The sequence below is a fragment of the Hyperolius riggenbachi genome, chromosome 7 (assembly GCF_040937935.1).
Source record: "Hyperolius riggenbachi isolate aHypRig1 chromosome 7, aHypRig1.pri, whole genome shotgun sequence".
NCBI classification, from domain to species: Eukaryota; Metazoa; Chordata; class Amphibia; order Anura; family Hyperoliidae; genus Hyperolius; species Hyperolius riggenbachi.
In genome coordinates this window covers 235,031,489-235,057,882 of record NC_090652.1, presented here as the reverse complement: position 1 = coordinate 235,057,882, position 26,394 = coordinate 235,031,489, and the positions used below count along the sequence as shown (strand labels likewise).

At 43.8% G+C, this 26,394-nt stretch overlaps 2 protein-coding genes across 4 annotated transcripts in view; both read right to left on the bottom strand.

Annotated features, from left to right (window-relative positions):
* The window catches only part of LOC137524900 (uncharacterized), a 366,090-nt gene extending 361,645 nt beyond the window's left edge, over positions 1–4,445 (bottom strand). Inside the window, exon 1 of the mRNA XM_068245399.1 lies at positions 1,844–4,445. Within this exon, the coding sequence (XP_068101500.1) occupies positions 2,134–4,080 (1,947 nt within the window). The 5' untranslated portion in view covers positions 4,081–4,445 and the 3' untranslated portion in view covers positions 1,844–2,133. The remainder of the gene's footprint in view (positions 1–1,843) is intronic.
* Positions 1–26,394, bottom strand: part of LANCL1 (LanC like glutathione S-transferase 1) — a 60,369-nt gene that overhangs the window by 5,757 nt on the left and 28,218 nt on the right. For all 3 annotated transcript variants that reach the window (XM_068245401.1, XM_068245403.1, XM_068245402.1), the window contains exons 6-9: positions 21,021–21,167; positions 19,200–19,382; positions 16,432–16,608; positions 15,348–15,420 (exon numbers count right to left, since the gene is read on the bottom strand). In XM_068245401.1, coding sequence (XP_068101502.1) covers positions 15,348–15,420; positions 16,432–16,608; positions 19,200–19,382; positions 21,021–21,167 — 580 coding nt within the window. The remainder of the gene's footprint in view (positions 1–15,347; positions 15,421–16,431; positions 16,609–19,199; positions 19,383–21,020; positions 21,168–26,394) is intronic.

The following is a 26,394-nucleotide window of genomic DNA, read 5'->3' as shown; positions in this document are numbered from 1 at the left end:
ACAACCACTTTTTACAGCAATACAGCACAAACTGAATGCCAGGGAGGTTAAAGAGAAACTCCAACCAAGAATTGAACTTTATCCCAATCAGTAGCTGATACCCCCTTTTACATGAGAAATATATTGCTTTTCACAAACAGACCATCAGGGGGCGCTGTATGACTGATTTTGTGCTGAAACCCCTCCCACGAGAAGCTCTGAGACGCGGTACTTTTGGCAGTTTGTTACAATGTAACAAGGTTCACAGACAGGAATTAGCTGTTTACAGCTGTCTCTAACAGCCCAAACAGCTAGGAGCAGCTACATAACCTGCCCACAGTAAAAATGTCACCATGTAATAAATGTCAGAATGTAAATCGGGGAGAGGAAAGATTTTACAATGAGCAAACACTGACTAAACCATTTATACATAATTATTGTAAAAATGAAGCACTTTTTTTATTGCATTATTTTCACTGGAGTTCCTCTTTAAGGTACCACAACTTCTTCTCATGGAAGATTTCATGGCCTGCTGGGGTTACGGAGGGTAGCTTTTAAGAAGAACTGTAGTAAAAATAAAAATGAATAAAATTTCACTTTTTTTTAACTTACTCAACGTTAGCCCATTGTAAAATCTTTCCTCACCCCAAATTACATTTTAAAATGTTTCACAGGTGCTGATATCTTTAGTCCTTGATCTAAACGGAACGTTTGTTCACTGAGAGTTCTATGCACAGAGGGAGATACTCCTTGTTTGGCAGTTGGAAATAGCCATTATTTCCCACAATGCAACAAGGTTCACAGACAGCAAACTACCAAGGTCATGGCCCTAACATCACTCTGAGGGAGGGATTTCACCACAATATCAGCCATACAGTTGACTATGATGGGGTATTTGAGATAAGGTAAAGATTTCTAGTGGGTAAAGGGGTACTTATTGGGATGAAGTTCAATCCTGGGTAAAATTCCTCTTTCAGCAACAATGATTCCAGTAACCAGTAAGAAAAGTGTTGACTAATACTCTGCAGCTGCTGGTGATATCATTGGGCACAGCACAATCTGATCAAGTTATCAGAGGGACATTTTTAGTGGTCCCTGCCCAAGTAGGTATGGTTACTTTACTTCCACTGGAATTTTTCTTTTCACTCTTCTGCTGAGTCCTAGTTTAATGTTAAGTCTTAGGGCTGGTTCACACACAAAAAAAAAAAAAAAAGGTACCAGTTTGGGACTTTTTGTTAAAGAGAATCTGTATTGTTAAAATCGCACAAAAGTAAACATACCAGTGCGTTAGGGGACATCTCCTATTACCCTCTGTCACAATTTCGCCGCTCCCCGCCGCATTAAAAGTGGTTAAAAACAGTTTTAAAAAGTTTGTTTATAAACAAACAAAATGGCCACCAAAACAGGAAGTAGATTGATGTACAGTATGTCCACACATAGAAAATACATCCATACACAAGCAGGCTGTATACACCCTTCCTTTTGAATCTCAAGAGATCATTTGTGTGTTTCTTTCCCCCTGTATCTCTCATGCACTGAAGTTTCAGGCTGCTCTTTTCTTCCTGCAAACAGCTTTGCCCTTGTCTGAATTTCCTCAGTATGTGAAAGCCCAGCCAGCTCAGAGGACGATTTATCCAGCTTGTAAAAGATAAGAGAGCAGAGAGAAGCTGCACTAATCTAAATATCACACAGGCAGTGTGCAGAGAGGGGCCTGAAAGGGGAAGTTCATAGCAGAACCACAACACTGAAGAACTTGGCAGCCTTCCAGACACAGGCCGACAAGTCTGACAGGGGAAAGATAGACAACTTTACTTACGGTAACGTCTTTTCCGGTAGTCAGGAGGACAGCACCCCTGGATGAGACTTGTCTCCCTCCCCACCGTGGACAGGAACTGCAAAAGAACAAATTTGCATAAGCAACAGGCAGCCTGCTATATAAGCCACTTACTTTGCTGCTATACCTCAGTTAATATAAAAGATAATACGGACACTAAAATGCTTATACAAACCTCTGATGCTCCACCCAAAAAGGGCGGGTTGTAGGGGTGCTGTCCTCCTGACTACCGGAAAAGACGTTACCGTAAGTAAAGTTGTCTTTCCCGGATCGTCACTCGGACAGCACCCCTGGATGAGACGATATACTAGAGATCAGGTTTAGGGCGGGACCACTGCTTGCAGAACCTTCCTTCCAAAGGATAAATCTGTGCTTGCAGATACATTGAGTCGATAATGTTTTACAAAGGTGTTATGACTCGACCATGTTGCAGCTCTGCATATCTGCTCAATGGAGGCCCCTGCCCTCTCTGCCCATGAAGTAGAAATGCCTCTCGTAGAATGAGCTCTGACCGAGGATGTTAATGTCTTCCCCTGCACCTGGTATGCTGCTACAATTGCCTGTTTGATCCAGCGCGCTAAGGTTGTCTTGGAAGCTCTATTTCCTTTTGTCTTCCCAGCAAATAGGACAAACATTGCGTCTGACTTTCTCCAAGAATTAGACCTTTCCAAATACTGTAATAGACTCCTTCTTACATCCAGTAGGTGTAGTCTCTTCTCTTTATCATTTGTTGGATTTTCACAAAATGATGGGATATATATTTCTTGGTTCCTGTGGAAAGAAGAAACAACTTTCGGTAGAAATGCTGCGTCCGGCCGTAATGTTACTCTATCCTCTGAAATAACACAGTACGGCTCTTTTATGGATAGCGCTTGTAACTCTCCTATCCTTCTTGCTGTAGTAATAGCTATAAGAAATATGGTCTTTAATGTCAGGAATTTGTCCGATACCTGAGATAAAGGTTCAAATGGAGACTCACATAATCCCTGTAATACCACATTAAGATCCCAAGCAGGTATTCTTGATCTTACAGATGGCTTTAGTCTCTTTAACGCCTGAAAAAAACGGATAATATAGTCCTCCTGTGCTAATTTTCTTTCCAGAAACACACTTAATGCTGAAACCTGAACCTTCAGAGTACTAATACTGAGGCCCTTCTTATAGCCACACTGTAAGAATTCCAAAACTGATCTGAGTGATCTATTGTTGAAAGATCTGTTAGTACACCAGTCATTAAAGACTCTCCATGCCTTCTGGTAAATTACTCTAGTTACCTTCTTTCTACTATTGAGCAATGTCTCTGCAAGACCATCTGAGAACCCCTTGGATTTCAGTATTACCCACTCAGGTTCCAGGCTGATAGGTGAAGTAGACTCAGATCTGGATGCAACACTGGGCCCTGCGATAACAAGTCCTGCATCAGCGGTAGGACTATTGGCTCTGATATCGCTAGAGATTGAAGTAATGTGAACCAAGGACGTTTGGGCCACAATGGGGCAATCAATATGACCCTTGCTTTGTCCTGAATGATCTTCTTCAATACTCTTGAAAGTAATGGAATTGGCGGAAAGGCATACATCATCATGTTGCCCCAACTTATCGAGAACGCATCCACTGCCCAAGGAGAATCCTCCTGATACAGGGCACAAAATCTTTGACATTTTGAGTTCTTTTTCCTGGCGAATAGATCCAGTTCTGGACATCCCCATTGAGAACTTATCATCTGAAAAGCCCTTGGGTTGAGTGACCATTCGTTCTGGTCTAACTTCTCCCTGCTTAGATAATCCGCCACCTGGTTTGATGTCCCCTTTAGATGACGTGCCTGTAACGATCTGACATTGTTCTCTGACCAAAACATAATTTTTGATGTTTGCTTCCATAACATCTGACTCTTCGTGCCTCCCTGTCTGTTTAAAAAGGCTACTACCGCTCTGTTGTCGGATTTTATCATCACATGCGTTCCTTTGATCTGATCCCTGAAGTGTAACAGTGCCCTCCATACTGCTTCTAGCTCTCTGCTGTTCGATGACCTTGAGCTCATCTGTACAGACCATTGTCCCTGAGCCGGAAGAGCATCCAAATGTGCTCCCCAACCCCATAAACTGGCATCTGTTGTGATTATGCTTTGATCTGGGTACTTCCATAACCGGCCTGTCGAAAGATGAACTCGATGCTGCCACCAAAGCAGGGATACTTTTATGTTGTGAGGGATAGGGATCCTCTTGTCCAATACCGTAAGGCTCCTGTTCCATGATCTGAGTATCCATAACTGCAGAACCCTTGCGTGGAATTGTCCCCACTGTACTGCGGGAAATGAGGCTGTTAGAAGCCCGAGTATTGCCATTGCTCTTCTCAGTGATATTGTCTTTGCATTCTGAAAGGAAAAAATAGCGTTTAGAATTGCAGTAATTTTTCTATCAGGCATGAAGATCTTCTCTTTCCTAGTATCAATGTTAAAACCTAGAAATTCTATGACCTGGGATGGAACTAAGGAAGACTTCTCCCAATTAATGAGCCAACCCAACTGCTGAAGATAATCTAACGTAGATTCTGTCTGCAATCTTACCCCTTCTGCTGAAGGTCCCCAAATCAGAAAATCATCTAAATATCCGAGGATATTGACTCCCTTTAATCTAAGGTCAGCTAAAACTTCAGACATGACCTTGGTAAACAGCCAAGGGGCAGATGAGAGTCCAAAAGGAAGAGCAATAAACTGAAAATGTCTTACCTCTTCCTCCATGTGGACTGCAAATCTTAGATACTGTTGAGATGACGGATGGATGGGTAGGTGAAGGTATGCATCCTTCAGATCTAGGGAGGCAAGAAAACTAAACATTAGCTTACCTGGTAATTTAATTTTAAGTAACCCTCCAGGACAGGTATACATCGAGATTTGGCCCCTCCCAGGAAACAGGAAACATCCACAAGCCTCTCTATAAATAAAAAACTTTGTCAGGTATCCGGCAGTATTAAATAAAGAAACATTCCAACAGGTCTCAACTACCTGACACCTAACCATTCATAATAGTGTCTTATATACATTTATATATAATTTATACCTTTGCATTTTTAAACACTATTTATCATAAAAGGAAATGGGGTGGGTTACCCCACCTGTCCTGGAGGGTTACTTAAAATTAAATTACCAGGTAAGCTAATGTTTAGTTTTTTCCATTAACCCTCCAGGACAGGTATACATCGAGATGATTCTCAAGTAAACACTAACTTTAGGGTGGGCTGACCGCCTCCAAGACTTTTCTTCCAAAGTCTTGGTCTGATGAAGATATCCAATCTGTAATGCCGCATGAACGTTCCCAAGTTCTTCCACGTTGCTGCCTTACAGATCTCCATAGGAAAAGCAACAGCTCTGAAGGCTCAAGTTGCTGTCCTCTAGTAGAATGAGCTCTTAGATCTTTCAGCGGAGTCGTTTCCATCACTTTATAGGCCTCCATAATAAATAATTTGATCCGGTTAGCTATCGTTCTCTTCGAAGCCCTCTGTCCCACTAGTTTTCCGGTGAAATTTACAAAAAAAGGGCTTCAGTTTTCCTTAAACTCTACTCTCTCCAGATAATCTTTAAGAATTTGTCTTATGTCCAACAAATGTCGTTTCTCATTATCATTTGTTGGATTAGGATAAAAGGTTGGTAGTATAATTTCCTGCGATCGATAGAAAATATCCCCAACTTTCGGAATAAATTCTGAACTGGTTCTAAGGACTACCCTATCGTTATAAAAAATACAATAAGGCTCCCTGCAGGATAAGGCCTCAAGTTCACTCACTCTCCTTGCTGAGGTGATTGCTACTAAAAATATTGTTTTGAACGTTAACAAACGTAAATTCATGTTACTGGCACAGTCAAAAAGGAGGCTTCGTCAAAGCCTTCAAAACCAAAGATAAATCCCAGTTCGGGAATGGTTTAACAGCAATTGGCCTATTTCTCTCTATTGATTTAACAAACCGAGCAATCAAGGGATGACCAGCCAATTGTCTGTCTAAAAAAACAGAAAGCGTTGAAATTTGCACCTTAATCGTACTTGAGGCCAATTTCTTATCAACTCCACTCTGGAGAAATTCTAAAACAGTAGCAACTTCATTAGATCTAAATCCTGACTGTTCCTTCCATAATTTATAAGTTTTCCAATATTTCAGGTATATTGTTCTAGTGTTCTTTTTCCGACTCTTAATCAGAGTATCTACTACCTTATCTGATAGTCCATACGTCTTTAAAATGTGCTCTTCAGTAACCAGGCTGTTAACTTCCATTTGTTGATGTCTGGAACAACCTGCCTCTGAATTAAAATTAAATTGTCCAGAAAAGAAAGTAGCATCGGCTCCGCCACTTTTAATTTCAGAAGCAGAGGATACCACGACCTTCGTGGTAAATTTGGAGCAATAAGAATCACCTTTGTCCTGGATGCTGCAATCTTTCTCAATACCCATGGTAACAAGATTCAGCGGAGGGAATGCAAATGCTAGATTGAAATCTCATGTCTGTGACAAAGCATCCACTGCTGTTGGATTGTCTTTGGCGTTAAGGGAAAAAAATTAACGACAATTTGTATTTTCCCTGTTGGCAAACAGATCTATGACAGGCGTCCCCCACACAGACGTTATCCATTGATATACGTCGGGGTTCAATTGTCATTCTGTATTCGACAGCTGTTTTCGACTTAGTAGATCTGTTAGTACATTCATAGACCCTTTCAAGTGAATTACTGTAATTAACAACAGAATCTGTTCTGCTATGTCCAGTATTTTCAACGCCAAGGTCAATAGCTTGTGTGACCTTGTTCCCCCCTGGCGATTTATATACGCCACTACTGTGGAATTGTCCGTCCTTATTTGCACCTGCTTGACTGCTATCAAATGTTGAAATGCTATCAGAGCGAACTTCACCACCATCAATTCTCTGTGATTTGCAGACTGATTTTTCATATGATGCTGCCAAAGACCCTGTGTTTTGAAATCTTGAACAATGGCCAACCTAACAAGCTTGCGTCTGTGGTCAAGACTACCTGAGTTGGAAATTGCCAAGGTCTGCCCTGAGATAACGAGTGGGAAATAGTCCACCAATCTAGACTTTCCTTTACCTGCACTAGAATCTGTACTAACTGATCCAAAGTTTCGATTGTCTTGCCCAATTTTTCAAGACCCAACTCTGTAGGATTCGTGAATGCTTCATTGCCTACTGTACTGCTGGTGCCACTGAGTTTAACAGTCCCAGGAGTCTCATTGCATCCCGTATCGAGATGACATCCAATCTTTTGAGATTTCCCACCTGCTGTATTACCTTCGCAGGCTTTTGCTCCGGTAAGAACATCTTCTGTTCTATTGAGTTCATTATGAATCCCAGAAAAAAATTATATTCTGAGTGGGCTCTAACTATGATTTTTCCAGGCTTACACTCCATCCTGCTTGCTGGAGTTCCTTTACAACTATCTCTGTAGAGCAAAAATGTTTGCCTTGATTCTGCCATAATTAGAAGATCGTCCAAATAGGGAACAATCATAATACCTCTTTTGTGCAGATGTGAGATCAGCTCGGGTGAAAATTCTCGGAGCGGACAGTATGCCCAAGGGGAGGCAACCTGATGCTTTATGAAAAACTTGAGTGGTTTGAGATTCAGAATTAGACGATACTTGCCCTACGGTTTTTTCACTAGGAAGATTTTTGAATAAAAAACCCTTTACCTGCTCCAGAACTGGCACCAGAGTGACCACCTCTCTTGTTAACATATCTTGTAGAATGCAAGATATGGCCCTCTGTTCTTGGTTTGACCTCAACTCTTTTGTCACTATGAACTTTGTTGAAGGTCTTTGTTGGAATACAATATGGTATCCCAACTCGATCAGATTGAGAATGAATGGGCTGGTCGCAAACTTCTGCCACCGCGGGAGGAAGGAGCCCAACCTTTCTCCCACAGCTTCTTCGCTGTCACTGCTGCTTTCTTGTAGTGGAGTCTGAACCGCCAAACAATGCATTTGGCTTGTTCTGCTCGCGAGAGAAGGACCAGGGTTTACGTCCGTCTTGGGGTTTGGTTTTATTCTCTTGTCCTCACGAAAAAGCTTTTTCCCCTGTCTAAATTGCCTTTTCTTTAGGGAAACCCTTCTTTTTATCTGATGTCCTTTCAAGGATTTCATCCAACTGGGGACCAAACAATAGGTCACCTGAGAAAGGAATGATACCTAACAGGTTTTTAGAAACCTTACTACCTTTCTTCTGGCCATGTTAGACAACGCCGCCGCTCTTGCGGTCAAACAGATAGATTCCGTTGCCACATCTATAATGAAGTTTATAGCCTTAAACATTACGGTAAATGAATTTAAAATAATTTCTTAACTTGACCCCATCTTAATGCGACGCATTACTTGATGCATCCATAAATCTAGGGTACGGCCTACACATGTAGTAGCCGCAGCAGGACGGAAGTTTGCGCAGGTAGCTGACCAAGTTTTCTTTAAGGCAAATTCAGCTTTTTTTTTTTTTTTTTTTGATTGTTCTTTTAGAAAACCTAGATCTTCAAAGGATAATTCATTTTCCTAGTGGACCTGCGAAAAGACTGCATCCAACTTAGGGCATTTATCCCACTGTTTACAGTCCTCTTCTGCAAAAGGAAATCTTCTTTAAAAGCCTCTAGATAAAAAGACCTTCCTATCAGGGTTCTTCCACTGACTATTAATCAATTGTTTAGTAGATGAATGTACTGGAAAAACCATTGGTTTCTCTCCTTCCATGCCCGCATATAATGCATCATGCGTAGACACTGAAGAAAGAGCGTCATCCTTCAAACCTAAAGAATCATAAATTGCCTTTAACAATTCCTCTGTCTCGTTAGCAGAAAATCTAAATTTAAACATTTTATTCTGATCTTTTTCAGACAAGTCCTCATCAGAGTCACACTCAGAGATATCATCAGAGTATTCCTCTGGTTCAGAATCTGACAAGACAGGATGATTTGTTCTAGCAGATGCTTTCTTATGCCCTGTTGCCGATGGTGAGGATTCTTCCATAGGTCCACCAGCAGCTCCTGTCAGCAGGTACTGCTGTTTGATCTATAGGATAGTTAGGCATAACAGTAGGTGATTGAGCAATGACAACTGGTTGTTGTACAATTGGCTGTGGCACCGTAGCAGCTGAAGAAACAGACCTAGACGGCACTTGTGCAATAATAATAGGTGGAGGATTAACACCAGATTGAGCCGACATGGATTCTCTAAACACTTTCATTGACTGTCATTTCCTTGCGAACCATTTTAAGGAAATCTTTATAAGCCACAACAGACTCTTCATTCAAAACACAAGTTGCACACTGCTGACATAATAACTTATTCCAAGGCACCGGTAGCTTCCCTTACAAGAGGGACAGCGTTCTTTAGGCCTAGCAGTATCCGATGCTTCAATAGCAGTAGCAGATGGAGCAGAGGATGAAGCTGCTGTACTCTGTAATAAAATAAACATAATACAGATATTGTTTAACTGCCATGCAGCCAGAGTAACCACAATCCGCCACAGTGTGAGGCAACTTCCCACAAGAAGCTATTCACCAACCAAAAAATTCCCCATAACACAGCCAGTCCAGTGAGCCACCTTAGAACAGCCTTCACACAAACAACTGTTTTACATGTGAAAAACGCGATACCTTAGTATCCGGCTTAGGCTCATGTGCCCTGGGACCTCCTGAGCAGCCTACAGGCTTCCGCTCGTCCCAGGCGCTGGTTGTGCTCCATCTTGCGTCCTGCACGAGTGCCCAGACGCGGGGAATGCTGCGCATTCTTCAATCCGGCGGGCGGAAGTGACGACATAAGCGGAAACGGAAGTGTCCCGTCCGCCATCATGGATACTGGCACGCTGCGCCCGCTCGGCCTCCGCCTTCCCTGCAGCGTGCCCTCGTCCTTCCAGCCGGCGGCGCCTGCCAAGCAAGAAGCTACCACAGCCATCTCTCTCCCCAGACCCTCCACAGCGGCTATAGAGAGAGGTAAGCGGCTGACAGCAGATAACATTGCCTCATGATCCTCACCTGTCCCCGCAGCACCAACAGTCCCTAGCCCCCCAGGCTCTCCAGGACATGCAGCGCAGGTATAGAGAGACCTGTCCCTGGAACAGGAAACATCCATACTGCCGGATACCTGACAAAGTTTTTTATTTATAGAGAGGCTTGTGGATGTTTCCTGTTTCCTGGGAGGGGCCAAATCTCGATGTATACCTGTCCTGGAGGGTTAATGGAAAAAATCGTTTTTCTGCAAGAGATGAACCACAGATTTTATATTGTCCATCCTGAACTTTCTGTATTTTACATTTAGATTTAAGCTCTTCAGGTTCAGAATGAACCGGTAAGATCCCTGCGGCTTTTTCACCAGAAACACTGTAGAATAGAGCCCTTTTTCTCTCTGACAACTTGGGACATATCTTATTACCCCCTTGTCTAGTAGGGATAGGACCTCGTTCTGTAATGCCTGACACCTTGTTTGGTCTTGTGGTTGGGGAGTAATGCAAAACCTCAGAGGGGGATACTGATTGAATTCGATCCGGTATCCCTCTGATACAATCTTTAGCAGCCACTGACTTGTAAATCGAGGCTGCCATTCCTCTAAAAAATTTGCAACCCTCCCCCCCACTGGGATTCTGGCGTCATTGCTTATCCTGCCTTTTGGCCGGATTAAAGTTGGGTTTTGATTTCTGTGGTCTGTATGGAGCCCAACGCTTACCCTTGGAGGACTTGGAGTCCTGCTCTGACCTGTTAGGGGGACGAAATGGCCGCTTATACTGGAATGGTCTTTTCTTCTCTGGAAATTTTTTCTTTCTATCTGAAGTTCTATCTAGTGTATCATCCAACTTGGATCCAAACAGAAGCCCACCTTCACATGGTATTCCGCACAATTTCGATTTTGAGGCATTATCACCACTCCAAGTTTTAACCCATATGCCTCTTCTAGCTGAGTTAACCAAGGCAGTTGTTCTAGCCGTAAGCTTAACAGTGTCATCCGATGCATCCACCATATAATTGGAGGCATTTAGAACCTTAGGAAAGTCATTAAGAATTTCGTCTCGAGGAACCCCAGAAGCAATTTTATCTTGCATTTCTATTAGCCATGATCTTAATGATCTGCTCACTGCAGTGGAGGCTACTGCGGGTTTAAAAGTCAAGGAAGAGGATTCCCATGCTCTACGCAGAAGGTTGTCCATCTTTTTGTCAATTGGGTCTTTCAGACTACCAAAGTCTTCAAATAATAAATCCGTTTTCTTTGACACCCTTGAAAAAGATGGGTCCAACCTAGGCGGAGGGCCCCAAAATCCCTGGTCCTCCGGAGAGAAAGGATAACGATTGGATAAGGATCTAGGCCAAAAGGCTCGCTTCTCAGGGTTATCCCATTCCTTCTTAATCATACCCTTTAGGGTGGAATGAACTGGGATAAACTGAGGCTGGGGATCCGCCAAAGTTTTGTACATCTCATCCAAAGGTGTCAAAGACTTTTTTCTCTGTCTTGATACCCATTGTATCATACATAGCCCCCAATAAATCTTTCATTAAATCAGTTGAGAAAGCAAATTTTGATTTGTCAACATTAGAGACCTCCTCTTCCATATCTGATGGCTGATCTAACTCAGAAATCTCTCCCTCAGATAATTCAGAACCTTCTATTTCACTCTCTCTTCTACGCTTAGATCCGGAGGGACCCGGCTGAGGCAAATTCAGAACAGGGGATGCCGGAACAACAACTGTAGGCACTGAATCCATATTTCCACTAGTTCCTGGAACATCAGAAGGAACTATAGACTGTGAAGCAATGGCAGAGTCTTTAATCTCTTTAATTGCTGAAGACATCTCAGATCTCATCCAGCCCATTAAATCTTTAAATATGACAGGTGATTCATCCTTAACAACCTTCTCTGTACAATTCTGACATAACTTCTTAGAGGATGATGAAGAAAAACGATTGTTACAAATTGCACACTTCTCAGACCTGCTTGACCCATGCTGACCGGATTGAGCAGCAGATTTGTCAGTTTTATCACTTTTATCAGATTTGTCCGACTTGTCATGTTTTTTAGGCTACAAAAAAACACAAACAAGGAACAAATATTACTAGAGGTTCCATAGTAAATAATAATAACAAGCAGGAGTATTTCAGATACCACATCTACTTGCCAGAGAGGGGTCTTGTCCAGACTTAGCAGACTGCAAAGGAGCTGAACCTGAAGCGTCCTCCATGACTTCCAGTAACATCTGAGTCATGGACTCACCTCCAAATAAATACCTCTAACAGACCCAGCTGATAACACTTAATGCCGCCCCTGCCGCATAAATTATGCAAATCAGCTCACATACCTTAAATAATCAGCCTAGGCTGATTCCCTCTCACCGCCGCGGCCCTGCCGCCTGATTGGCCCGGCGTCTTGATGTAATTACAATCAGCTGTTCCGCTGATTCACCCTTCTCCGCCGCGGCCCCTGCCGCTCTGCAGACCTCAGATCACGCGGGACGCCAGCGCGTGACTACTTCCGGGTAAAGCGGAAGTGACCTCTTCATGCGCGCGCCTGCGTGCATAACACCGCTGCCTTCCTTGGAGAAGCCTCCCATTCGCTGCAGGACTCCCCACTGATCACTGCTCAGCTCTAATGGGAGTCCTGCTACACGCTGCCCCTGCCGACTGACATGGATGGCACCCTGGAGACCTCTCCCTCCGTTCCGTCCGGGACAGGAAACTATACTGAGGTATAGCAGCAAAGTAAGTGGCTTATATAGCAGGCTGCCTGTTGCTTATGCAAATTTGTTCTTTTGCAGTTCCTGTCCACGGTGGGGAGGGAGACAAGTCTCATCCAGGGGTGCTGTCCGAGTGACGATCCGGGAAACATTGATTTATTACAGAGACTGTGATAGCTGAAAGTGTTGCAGTAAGCCAGAACACATTAGAATAGCTTTTGGAACTTGTAGAATGATAAAAAACAGGATGCAATTTTTGTTACGGAGTCTCTTTAAGCTCTGCTCAGCACAGGAAGCACATCCAAATGTTAAAACTGAGATCTGCTTCCACCTGAAAAACCGACAACATCTGCGTTACAGTAAAAGGAATGTAGAGCCCAAACTTGAAGCATTTTCTGGACTGGCCAGCTTTGATCGCCAATGTGATTTAGATACTCAAGTGACTCCAGTTCCTTTGCTGACGACTTCTCCACTTGGTCTTGGGACGTAGATCATTGCCAGACAGAAGCATGGGGGTCCCAATAGGGTTGCAGAAGACCAATGGGAATCCTTAGCAACAGGAGGATTTGCATTGCTTCATGATGGACTAATGAAATGTCTCCATTTCTAGAGAGATTTGGTCTATTGTCTCCTAGAGAGAACCCCATGCCCCTATTGGCCTCCGAGCTGTGTACCAAGGGACCAAGCGGTGGCGGGACAAGTGGCGATCAAAGGGGAACGGCGGACATGGAGCAGATTTTTGCAAGCAGATGCAAAATGGAAAGAGCCCTTATAGTGCCTGTTTTACATGCGCTTAAGTGTGAACTGGCCCTTAGTGTTTTCTGCTCTGAAGGTCACACACACACACATCGCCGAGCAACTTTTAGGCAAACTTTTTCTCTAACTTCCTTACTGTAAATGTCAGCTGCACAGATTTCTGAAGGTATAAGATCTTATCTGACTAGTAAAGTATATTTTAAAAAAATATAACCGTTTAGGCACTAAAAGATTGTGATGCATTTCATGGTTCGCCTTGCAATTTTTGGAGTACATAATTGAAGTCTTTTGTTGACAGAATTTCATTGACTCTTCTATGGGGAGGTAAGTCTATTATTAGCTCCCTTTTTAAACTATTTTTAGTGTATCCTGATTGCCACCTCTGTTTTTGCCCAGTTATCCCACATTAGGTCCACCTTTGGTGGAGGGGTTTATACCCATCGTTTTAACTTCTACAGAGAGCTACATCTTAATCCCGGGAGGGGTCTAATCTCCCCACCTGCCTGAGAAGTGGTTGCCTACTGGTGACCCAGAGTTGTGAGTACATTTTCATACACTTTGTTCTATACTACATTTAACTACTACACCATAGGGGGCTCTCGATTGTCTCTTTTTATCTCCATAATTATTAGTGGATTTTCATTCTATTTGTTTTTAATCAACAGATCTGGGCCATTAAACACATTGCATAGTTTATCCTCACTTTAAAGTGAACCAGTGACGAAGCACCCTCATGTATTTTACCATATAGATCAGTGGGAACATTAGAGAAAACACCTACCATGCTTTCTGTTACATTCTGCACTGCACAGCTTGTTTCTTATCAGACCTGAAAAAATCCCCGACTGAGCATTCAGTCTGGCTTTGCTATAATGACTCCGCTATGATTCCTCAGCAGAGCCAGCAGGGGGCAGGCTTGAACTTGAAAAGACATGAGAGAACACAGACTGAGCTATGAATATTCCTGAGCAAAGCCAGACTGAATGCTCAGTCTGGGATTTTATCAGGACTGATTAGAAGCAAGCTGTGCAGTGCAGAATGAAACAGAAAGCAAGGTAGGTGTTTTCTCGAATGTTCCCACTGTTATATATGGTAAAATACATGAGCAATGATCAAAGGAGCAGAAAAGTCAGGCACTATGGTTTAATGGTAAGCAAGTGGCACAAATATGAATCTTGACAGTGCATGAAAAATTGTTGCAAAATCACAATAAAGTCCAAGGCTGTACCTGGGTGTTGGTGGGAGGCAGCGGTGGTGGGCGCCCACCACCGCTGCCTCCCACCAACACCCAGGTACAGCCTTGGACTTTATTGTGATTTTGCAACAATTTTTCATGCACTGTCAAGATTCATATTTGTGCCACTTGCTTACCATTAAACCATAGTGCCTGACTTTTCTGCTCCTTTGATCATTGCTACAGTTCTACTATATGTCATGAGCACATAGTTTATTGGGTGTTGCAGCTGTTGCCCGATATCTACAGCGTTTACCCGAGTGCCTGCCAGCTCTTCTATATCCATCGTAAAATACATGAGGGCGCTTCATCCCTGGTTCCCTTTAAGGGTGAACCTATATAACCCAGAGATTTAGAATAAAGCTTTAGCACTAAGTCTCGCCTTGCAGCGCTAGGTCCGGCTTCGAATCCCAGCCAGGGCACTATCTGTACAGAGTTTCTATTTCCCCCAGTGTCTGTGTGGGTTTCCTCCAGACATTCTGGTTTTCTCACACATCCTAAAAACATACAGATAGGTTAACTGGCCTGCCCTTAAATTGTCCCTAGTCTGCAATGGATATAGGATTATGATAGGGATTAGACTGTGAGCTTCTCTGAGGGACAGTTAGTGACAAGACGATATATATGCTGTACAGCGCTCCAGAAGAGGTTAGCACTATATAAATACTAATAATAATAATGATGATGATAAGGCTGATCACAAAGATGCTATCATGTGATGGGTCAGTATGAGAAAGGTACTCTTTCATTTACCTCTGAATTCACCATTATCAAGTTGAATGTTTATTTTAAGTAGAAATCTAGGGGCTTGTATGAACGCATGAAACACTTTGCTTTACCTTCAAACAGGGAAAAAGGTGTGTCCGGCGTCCTGCAGCCATGTTCTCCATAATCCAAGCACCATTCTGCAAACTAGCAGAAGAACAGATCACTGAAGACATGCATTATCTAACATAATATATACTTAAACAATTACCTGTATAAAGTAACGTACACACACTGGATTGAACTCTGCCGTGGTGAACAATAAAGACAGCCTTGGAAGAGAACTCAGTCAATCCAGGGTTTGTACATTGGGTGCCGACTTCTGCTAAGATCTGGGATGCTGCATCATTAGCGATCCCAGATACCGAATGAGCAACGATCGCTTTGTTCTTCCCACTCCCCTGAATCTGCTCTGTCGCATGCCAATCATTCTCCCTCCACCCCCCTCCATAGTAACAGACGTGTTGCAAGCCTGGAGGCTGGTGATGGATCTGTATAGCGTTGACACTGCACTGATAATGAACTGATCCCTGCTGGGCGACAGAAATCCCCCAGAGTGCAAGGGGCTTTACAACTGAGTAGTAGGTCAGCATATTTCAACACTGGAGATCAGTGGCACACTGCCAACACCCTTTCTAGAAACTTTCACTCATGGATTCCTGCCAGGAATTTACTGCACTACATTACAAGGTCATGTTCAGATAAAAAATAAGTAGGAACTCGAAGTGAGAGGGATATGGAGGATGACATGTTTATTGCCTTTTAATAATGCACATTGCCTGGCTGTCCTGCTGATCCTCTGCCCCTAATATTTTAAGCCATAGACTATGAACAAGCATGCAGATCAGATATCTATGACAAATCTAACAAGATTAGCTGCATGCTTGTTTCAGGTGTGCGATTTAGACCCTACTAACCAGAAAGATCAGCAGAACTGCCAGGCAACTGGTATTGTTTATAAGGAAATACATATGGCAGTTTCCATAGGTCTCACACCTCAGGTTCCTAGCACAGGCTTTTCTTTAATCCGGTGAATTCCTTCCACTTGGTTCACCATTGCAAGATTTACAAAGTAGCAGAATTTTGATTAAATGTCATATTTCTTGGCTATACCCCTAGCCCATTATACCGTCATTTTAATGGAGATGAAACGCTTACCTTACAAGCTCTGTACAAGTACTTCAGATCATGTGTCAGGTTGTACATTGCGAGAAAACAATAGGCATTCCCAGCTGCTCCATGGCATATGCCATAGCCCTTCTTCAGTAACCCTCGATGCCAGGAGACGTCAGTGCACTGCGCTGCGGCCCACAGGTATTGCTCATCCTGGAAGATCTAAAGCACAAACACAAAACCAAAGTCTGGGGAGAGGTAATGGAAAACAGAAGTAGCTAAAAATCCTAATTCACTAATTTGTTTCTAGTATGGAACCTTAAAGAGGAACTCCAGCCTAAACAAACATACTGTTATTAAGTTACATTAGTTATGTTAATTAAAATAGATAGGTAATATAATCTCTTACCCACCCTGTTTTAGAAGAACAGGCAAATGTTTGATTTCATAAGGGCAGCCATCTTTTTGGTTGAAAGGAGGTGACAGGGAGCATGAGACACAGTTCCAACTGTCCTGTGTACTGATCACCCCTCCCAGTTGCTAGGCAACGTGAACAACATAGGAAATCCCATCATGCTTTGCACAGCATCAGGGAAAAACCGCCCGGGCAGGTCTCTGATGGGTGGAGCTTAGCTAAAAAGGCAGCTAAAAATGATGCTTTGGTAAGAAAAAAAAAGTTCTGATGCTGTGAAACTGTTAAAGAAACACCAATCCTTTTCAATTCTGCGGAGTAGATTTTTAGTCCGGAGGTTCACTTTAAAGGAATACTGTAAGGGGGGGGGGGGGGGGGGGAAGGAGTTATCAGGCCTAAAATAAGAAAATAAGCGCTACTTACCTGGGACTTCCTCCAGCCCCAAGCTCCCTCGCCGCAGCTCTGCACACAGCCGGTCGCCGAAGCTCCGTCTCGGACCTCCAGGTCGGCCTGTACTGCGCCTGCGCGAGCGGCGATGTCAATCACCGCCACGTGGACCAGAGCGGACTTCGCAGACGCAGTAGTTCTGCGCCTGCGCAGTCTGCTCCACGTGGCGGTGATTGACAGCGCCACTCGCACAGACGCAGTACAGGCCGACCTGGAGGTCGGCCTGACGCCATCGCTGGGGACCGGGATGCGGCGAGGGACATGCTGGGAGCTTAGGGCTGGAGGAAGCCCTTGGTAAGTAGCGCTTATTTTCCTATTTTAGGCCTGATAAGTCCTTTAACCCCCTTGCCGTTCCAATTATGTCGGCAAGGAAGAGGCACAGCACTTTTAATTTTTTTTTTAATTCATGTAGCTAGCCTAGCGCTAGCTAAATGATAGCCGCTGACAAGCGGCATCCCCCCACCTACTTCGATCTTTGCAAGCAGGAAAGCCATGGCGACGGGGCGGGATGACATCATGGACGTCAGAGGGAATCCTAATCCACCCCTCAGCGCTGCCTGGCACTTATTGGCCAGGCTGCGCAAGGGGTCTGGAGGTGGGGGGGGCAGCGCAGCGGGTAGCCGCGATCGAGATATGCATGCAGCTAGCGTGCAATAAAAAAAAAAAATTGTAAAAAAATCGGCCCAGTGGGGCCTGAGAAATCCTCCTGCGCAGGTTACCCCGAGCTGAGCTCGGGATAATTGGCAAGGAGGTTAAACAGCAAAGAAACTTTTGTTTTGTACAGCAGGCGACATTGGCAGCGCTTCCAGAGGCTGCACCCAAATTAACTAACTGCATTGATGTGCAGAGCTAAAAAAAGGGGTTACGCAACTTGCATTCAAAACCGGTACAGCAAAGGAGAGTGTTGACTTCAGCAAAAATATGTGCACAAATTATTCCCTACTCTACTCTTCCACTTTTGTTTTGCATAACATTTTAGTAAGAGGGCTTTTTGGTCCTTTGTAGCCACTTGCACACTCCTAGGAGTTCTGGTTCACCATGAGCTTGCTGGGTACGCTACACTGAAAGTAATGAAACCGCATTTCTTTTAAAAAAGCACTAGTGTGAAGGGCCCTCAAGTGGACAATTGCAGTATTACTTCATTTAGTCTGCAGCTCTCCACACCGAGCCCGGCCAGCTTACCACCAAAACTTTATATCAGTACAAGGATATGTATGAGAAAATATTGAAGAAACTCAAAAAGTAATGCAAAAATACAAAAAGTCTTTACTGAAGACAAAAATCATGCAAAAATATATCCTTCAAGGAGCATATTCCATAGCAGAGAATGGCGAACAATGGCTAACCCCTGCCATGTGCGGTCTCTGTGTGTGAAAATTGGATGAGTGGTCTTACCTGGTTTCATGCTGCCCAGATGTTTCTTATGATCATGCAATAACTATACAGATTTGTCTTTATATGTGGAGGCCTGATGAAGGGTCTACCCCGAAACAAGTCAACGTTGTCACCTCAATATTTACAACTGCACTAATCTTGATGTTATTCACTGCTGCATGTTCACCATTCTCGGCTATGGAATATGCTCATTGAAGGACATCTTTTATGAATATTTTTGCACGATTTTTGTCTTCAGTAAAGACTTTTTGTATTTTTGCATATAAACTTTGAGTTTCTTCAATATTTTCTCATACATATCCTTGTACTGGTATAAAGATTACATGGGTGTTGTGGCACACCCGAAGGTTATTGTCCTTTATACCTTCCTTTATGCAGAATAAGCTTACCACCAAAGTCAAAGAAAAAAATTTCTGGGTCGAAATTGGAATTCTTATTAGAGAATTGACTCGATTTTCTTTGTAGTGCCCCGTAGTGTAAATGAAGTGTTTTTGATTTTTTTTAAAATTCAAAATGATGACGACATCTGAATATAAAATACTACAACTTGATTACATACCTTAAAAGCTTGAATTAGCATATAAATCACACCAGGGGCCCCATGGCACCAGTGCACTAGCAGGTCCCTTTTATCTCCAATGCATGGAGGGTAATTTCCAGAAGAAAATTTCAGTTGGTTAACGTAGTTTACACTGGGTAGGACAAAGGCCCTTAACGTCTCACCGCTCACATGACAGGAAGGCTGGAAGGAGACCAAATGTTCATAATTACGATCCAAACTCCAATATAAGATCAAGCCACAAATGTAGAAATGGACTGTTCCAATGTTTCTAAATTAAGTAAAGGCTTGTACACCCCAAAAATGCACAAAAATCGAATACACACAGAACAATGCATTTTCTTCTCAAAGGGTCACAAAGTCCTTTTCATTTAACTAAATGCAAATGCTGCAGAAATATGCGTGCAGCACTGCATTTGATTCAACACATACTTGAAGAGGAACCGTAGAGGGAATGCTTAAAGAGACACTTAAGCCAGGAATAGAAAAATCAGTTTTACTAGTCTGGAGCTTCTACCAGCCCTCTGCAGCCATCCCGTGCCCTCGCAGTCACTCCTGGATCCTCCGGTCCCGCACAGCCAGCTAGTTTCGGGCTTTCTGGGGCTCTTTTTACTTTCCTGGGGCTTTTACCGACCCCTGCAGTGGACTTGTGCCCAGAGTGGTACTAAATGAGCCTCCGGTCCCCCGCCACAGCTTAGTTTTGTTTTCGGCGACTGGCTCTGTCGCCGGCCACAGCTTGTCCTTGTTCACGAAGACGCAGTACGAGAATACCTCTTTTGCGCCTGCGCAGGACGCGCCCAGCCACAGGAGCGGGGGGAAAGAACGCACGTGGCCAACAACAGAACCAGTCATAAAAAACTAAACTAAGCTATGGCTGGGGGACCGGAGTCTTGTTTAGTTCCAGCACAGGCATAGCTGGACTGCAGGGGGATGGTAGAAGCCCCAGGTAAGTAAAACAGTTTTTTTTTCGCCAGGCTTAAGTTTCCCTTTTAAAGAGGAACCACAATGACATATGGTAGAATGTAATCCATAATTCAGGATACTCACATTTGACAGTAATTTTCCTAGTTTTCGCATCAGAAATACCTCCCATATCTATATACTGATATATTGGTTTGTAACCACACCCTCTCTGTAATGTTTAGTGCTTCCTCTGATGTCACCCAGCCTTCTGTACCAGCGCACTCTCTAACACTTGGGCGGACAGCGGACGGGGGCTGGTCACGTATGTTAGTCGTTGCAATACCGCATGCCGTTACAGTCGCGGACGCAAGTGAGCACGTGCGGCTGAGGTTTTTTTTCAGCATGTCCGATCGATGCTTTCAACAGATTTCAACCTGCGCTCGAATAAAACATCAATTGGGCGGACATGTTGCGGCACCGATTTTCATTTGATTCGATAAAGTAATAAAATCGGATGTAGCTGTATGGTCACCTTTATCGAATTCTGCCAAGGTAGAATTTGATTAGTCCATTTTCAAGCTCCATAAATTTGCATACACAATTTACAAAATCCTGAACTATTTGCATATCACCGACTATTCTTCAGTGTTTCTGTTTACAGATACATATAGTGCAGACATCTTCTGCAGTGCTGTACAGAGTATATAGTCGTGTCACTTAAGTTTCTCTCAGAGGAACTTTCTTAATCCCTACCACAGTCATATGCCTATCACAGTCTAGGGCCAATTTAGGGGGAAGACAATTTACTTATCTGTATATTTTTGGGATGTGGGAGGAAACTGGAATGCCCAGAGGAAATCCATGCAGACTTGATATTGTGGCACATTCAGAAAATTCACCAACTCTCAACAAACCCACCTGCATTAGGTAGTAGTAAATTCCTGCCAGACCGTGGGCTGGTCCCACATAGTGCTCTCCATACCATTCATACATCAGTGGGCTCTGATTCTGGATACGTTTCTGAGCGGCCATGTTCTCTCCAGATTTCATTACAATTTCACATACCTGAAGAGACAAAAAGTGTTGTAACAATCTAGGATACGTGACCCACGCTCAAAGTGTCCACATTATCTCAATAATTGTAATAAAACTACATGGGCATTTTACCACCTGAATAAAGTAAATTAAATATATTTCAAAAAAAAAATAAAAAAAAAAAAAATGTTCAATCCAATCATTTGGGAACCAGTTCAGCAAGGCTGCTTTTCATGGAGGGTCTCAGACCTCTCGAATGCTGTAGAGACCATCACCATCACTGCTAGAAATCATATAAAGTAATGTCAAACAGGAAATTGGTGCTCCATGCAATTTCCAGTCAGATAGAGGGGTCGAATTGATAATTTCCAACAGGCCTGATCTGATTTCTGATCGTTTTTCTGATCGATTTGCATAGAAGTGATCAGAAAATCGATCAGAAAAAAAAACAAAAAAAAACCAATCGGCTCTGTTGGAAATGATCTATCGACCCATCTATCTGATGGGAAATTGCATGGTGTCTACCAGGCGTAATGTTGGGTATACGCCATGAGATATTTTGGCCGGTGTGATGACGCGCACAGGCGAAGTTGCCGGATTACCGGAGCCGGGACCAGGACCACGGAGGAGACCAGGATGACACCGGAGAACCTCACGGCTACGGGGGCTGGAGGAAGCCTCAGGCAAGTCAAAATTTAATTTTTATTCACAGGTCAGGGTCCCTTTACCCTCTTCCCAACAGCATTGCTGCAGGTATAAACAATGGGGCTAGGATACTCATCATACTCAACAGGACATTAACATTTTAAAGTATAAAAACCCCCCACTTTTTTTTTTTTTTTATAATCAGGAAGGTCTATGTGGGATTTACTAGGTACCCAAGAGTTCACCTTTACCAATCTTTTTCTGAATGTGGATTATGCTTTTTGGCCTGGTACACAGCATGAAAATTTCACTTCAGATCCCATTTCTGGTTCGGAAAATGATCGGATCTGGGGAAAAATTAAATAGCCTAATGATTGCCAGTGACCGATCCCAAATTAATATCAGATCTGAATATCAATCTGACTACTCGCTTGAATAAGAGCTGACGTAAAAATTGCATGGTGTGCATCAGGCCTAAGCATTAACCTCCCTGGCGTTTTGATTACGCGCGGCGCACGGCCGCTGGAGGTTTTTTTTTACCTAATTTTTTTTCATGTAGCTAGCCTAGCGCAAGCTACATGATTCCCCCCTCCCTGCTCTCTCCCTCCTACCCTTTCCGATCGCCGCCAGCGTTAATACCCATCAGGAAATCCTGTTCTGAACGGGATTTCCTGTAGGGCTTCCCCGGTCGCCATGGCGACGATCGGACTGACGACATCGACGTACGTCAGGGGGAGTCCCGATCCACCCCATAGCGCAGCCTGGCGGTGATTGGCCAGGCTGCGCAAGGGGTCTGTGGGGGGGCGGATCAGCGGCGATCGGGAAAACACGCAGCTAGCAAAGTGCTAGCTGCGTTTTACAAAAAAATTATGCAAATCGGCCCACCAGGGCCTGAGCAATCCACCGCGGCATTACGCCCATGTGGTTAAAGGGAACATAAAGCGAGAAGGATATAGAGGCTGCCATATTTATTTCCTTTTAAACAAAGCATATTGCCTGGCTGTCCTGCTGATCCTCTGCCTTTAATAGTTTTAGCCATAGACCCTGAACAAGCATGCAGATCAGGCTCTGACTGAAGTCTAGCTGGGTTAGCTAAATACTTATTTCAGGTGTGTTTCAGACACTATTGCAGCCAAAGAGATGAGCAGGGTAGACAGGCAACTGGTATTGCTTAAAAGTAAATTAAGGGTTTGTCAGACTTGCAAACTAATGCAGTTGAATCTGAATTTGGATCAGGTTTGCTTATGGAGAAGATTATGCCCTGTACACACGCTAGATTAAAGTTTGCTGAGGTAGCCAATAACGATCATCTCATTCGATAATCTGGCTTGTGTACAGCAGCCCCCACCTACCAAAAAGTCCGCCAGACGGATCAACTTGGCTGAGGATGTCTATCTTTTACCCTTAAGCACAGTGTTAAGGTAGCCATACATCTAGCGATTATGATTCAATCGACAAAGCAATCGACTTTATTAAGGAATTGACTTCAGTATGGTTGATTGAAAGTTCGATCGACTTGTAACCGAAATAACACAAACGATATCCTGTGCAAATCACCTTCACATTCGATTTGACTGATGTTGTGTCTCCATGCTCTGAATGCAAAAATCGATTCAGAGCCGATTGAATGATACATAAACGGTAGCCGATTCCTGTACAATTGACCTATATCTTGTTTCATGCTCAATCGACATGAAATCAGCCACTTTTCATTGATTGGGAATTCTGGAACACTCTATTCTCTCTCCATTCTAGAAAATGATCGAATTGAATAGTCGACCGTACAGCCAAATTGCTAGATGTATGGCTACCTTTAGAGGGGGTGGGGCCTACTTTACACTTGTAACTGGAGATGGATCTTAATTGCTGGAATCTGGAGGTTTATGGAAATTGGTGTAACCAGAACCACGAGACATAAGTTTTAGGAAGCTGTTCTAGACTATATCTGGCTGATACCCTTTTTGATATATTGATATTGAGGAAAACAAAGTTATTGATTTTTGGTTGCTGAGATCTCATCACTTGTGACACTTGCCTCTTATGCTATTGTATAACAAACGCCTCAATATTGTAGGGCAGCGTCAAATAGGGATATAATAGATTTAGAAATCAAATGGTGATACCATAAACATGAAACATACAATATATATCCTCATCATGCACATGCCAACATAATGTATATAATAGCAAAATAGAAAATGAGAATTGGCTCTTGGGTGCATGAAAAGGACCGAAATTTTATTCATATATCACAAATATCAAACAACATGAAAAATACAAATATCCCATAAATATAAAATAACCCCATAAAATTACTCCTCACATGACCTCCAACAACCCAGGGGCTGCAGTCCCCTATAAACAATTAGTAACCTGCACCAAGAGAACTTGAAGTGGTACCACTAATGTAGGTGAGATGAAAAAGCACAAAGGGTCAAGCCCGCCATATAATGGACAGTTGGAAGCCAGCGGATGCAGGCAAAGCTCATAAATGATGTTAGCACAAAGGAGCAGATGGAGTGGCAGCATCCAGAAAGACACACAGCAACACACTGAAGCTTGAAGCAGGTAGATAGCGTCTAGGCAAGCTAAAGGCATGCAGTGTTGATGGCCAATAGTGTCCCCTGATGACAGGCAATGGCAAGTGTGAACAAACAGTCCCCCAAACGCAAAGTATGCATAGGTGAGGCAGAGCTGAAGATCTTCACAGGTATAAGCACATATGCCAAATGTAGTTAACAGTCCCTCATTCGCAGGGCATGTGCAGCCAAACAAGCAGGTGTGTGTTAAGAATGATGGCCTCTCATAGTTACCAAATAGCAATGGCAAGGTCCATAAGGCTGTGCGGATGCATGCTAGGCTTCCCTTGTGCTGGCAAGAGGCTGACCCAAATGGCCTGTACGCTCAATGTCCGTGGGACCAAGGAGGGGTAGATTAGAGGAGATGTGGAGGAGTGGACGCTGTCAGGAGGAGCCTGACATGTTTCGCCGCACCTAGCGGCCTTTTCAAAGGCAGACAGCGTGGAAATATGCATGGACGCCATGCCGGCGTCCATAAATGCTGACTGCGGCCGCGCGGCCCGCCCCCCGGCCCACCCCCAGACATCATCCCGACACGCCCACCGGAATTGTGGGCATGTGTGTGGCCAGCAAATGGAGCGCAGGTGCGCTCCAACCAATGCGCATCACACAACGGCGCAGGATGGCGCCGGGTGACTAGCGCCAAAGGTGGCCACCCAATAGGGAGGACGGAGGAACAGGGCGATGAGCCAGGGCGGACAGCGCGGCCACACGCAGCGCATAATGTATATAAATAAACCAATAATTGATACTGTCATTTAAACCCTTAGGTTCAGTGGCCTTAGGTATCAATATACCATTTTTGCAGGGGCGGGTCTCTCTTCATCTCTCTCCTACTATACATAGATGTGTATATGCTGTGGAGCATGGCACACTTGAGTTTAGTGTTTCCATGCCCATGACGCTAATTTTTATGTTTAGAGATTATGTTGCAGTATTACTGGTTGTATGTTTTGTTTTTCATTTCTTTAGGTGTATATATGCATGCACTTTGGTTTATTTATATACATTATGCGTCGTTGTGTGATGCGCATTGGTTGGAGCGCACCTGCGCTCCATTTGCTGGCCACACACATGCCCACAATTCCGGTGGGCGTGTCGGGATGATGTCTGTGACTGGGGGTGGGCCGGGGGGCGGGCCGCGCGGCCGCAGTCAGCATTTATGGACGCCGGCATGGCGTCCATGCATATTTCCACGCTGTCTGCCTTTGAAAAGGCCGCTAGGTGCGGCGAAACATGTCAGGCTCCTCCTGACAGCGTCCACTCCTCCACACCTCCACATCTCCTCTAATCTACCCCTCCTTGGTCCCACGGACATTGAGCGTACAGGCCATTTGGGTCAGCCTCTTGCCAGCACAAGGGAAGCCTAGCATGCATCCGCACAGCCTTATGGACCTTGCCATTGCTATTTGGTAACTATGAGAGGCCATCATTCTTAACACACACCTGCTTGTTTGGCTGCACATGCCCTGCGAATGAGGGACTGTTAACTACATTTGGCATATGTGCTTATACCTGTGAAGATCTTCAGCTCTGCCTCACCTATGCATACTTTGCGTTTGGGGGACTGTTTGTTCACACTTGCCATTGCCTGTCATCAGGTTACACTATTGGCCATCAACACTGCATGCCATTAGCTTGCCTAGACGCTATCTACCTGCTTCAAGCTTCAGTGTGTTGCTGTGTGTCTTTCTGGATGCTGCCACTCTATCTGCTCCTTTGTGCTAACATCATTTATGAGCTTTGACTGCATCCGCTGGCTTCCAACTGTCCATTATATGGCGGGCTTGACCCTTTGTGCTTTTTCATCTCACCTACATTAGTGGTACCACTTCAAGTTCTCTTGGTGCAGGTTACTAATTGTTTATAGGGGACTGCAGCCCCTGGGTTGTTGGAGGTCATGTGAGGAGTAATATTATGGGGTTATTTTATATTTATGGGATATTTGTATTTTTCATGTTGTTTGATATTTGTGATATATGAATAAAATTTCGGTCCTTTTCATGCACCCAAGAGCCAATTCTCATTTTCTA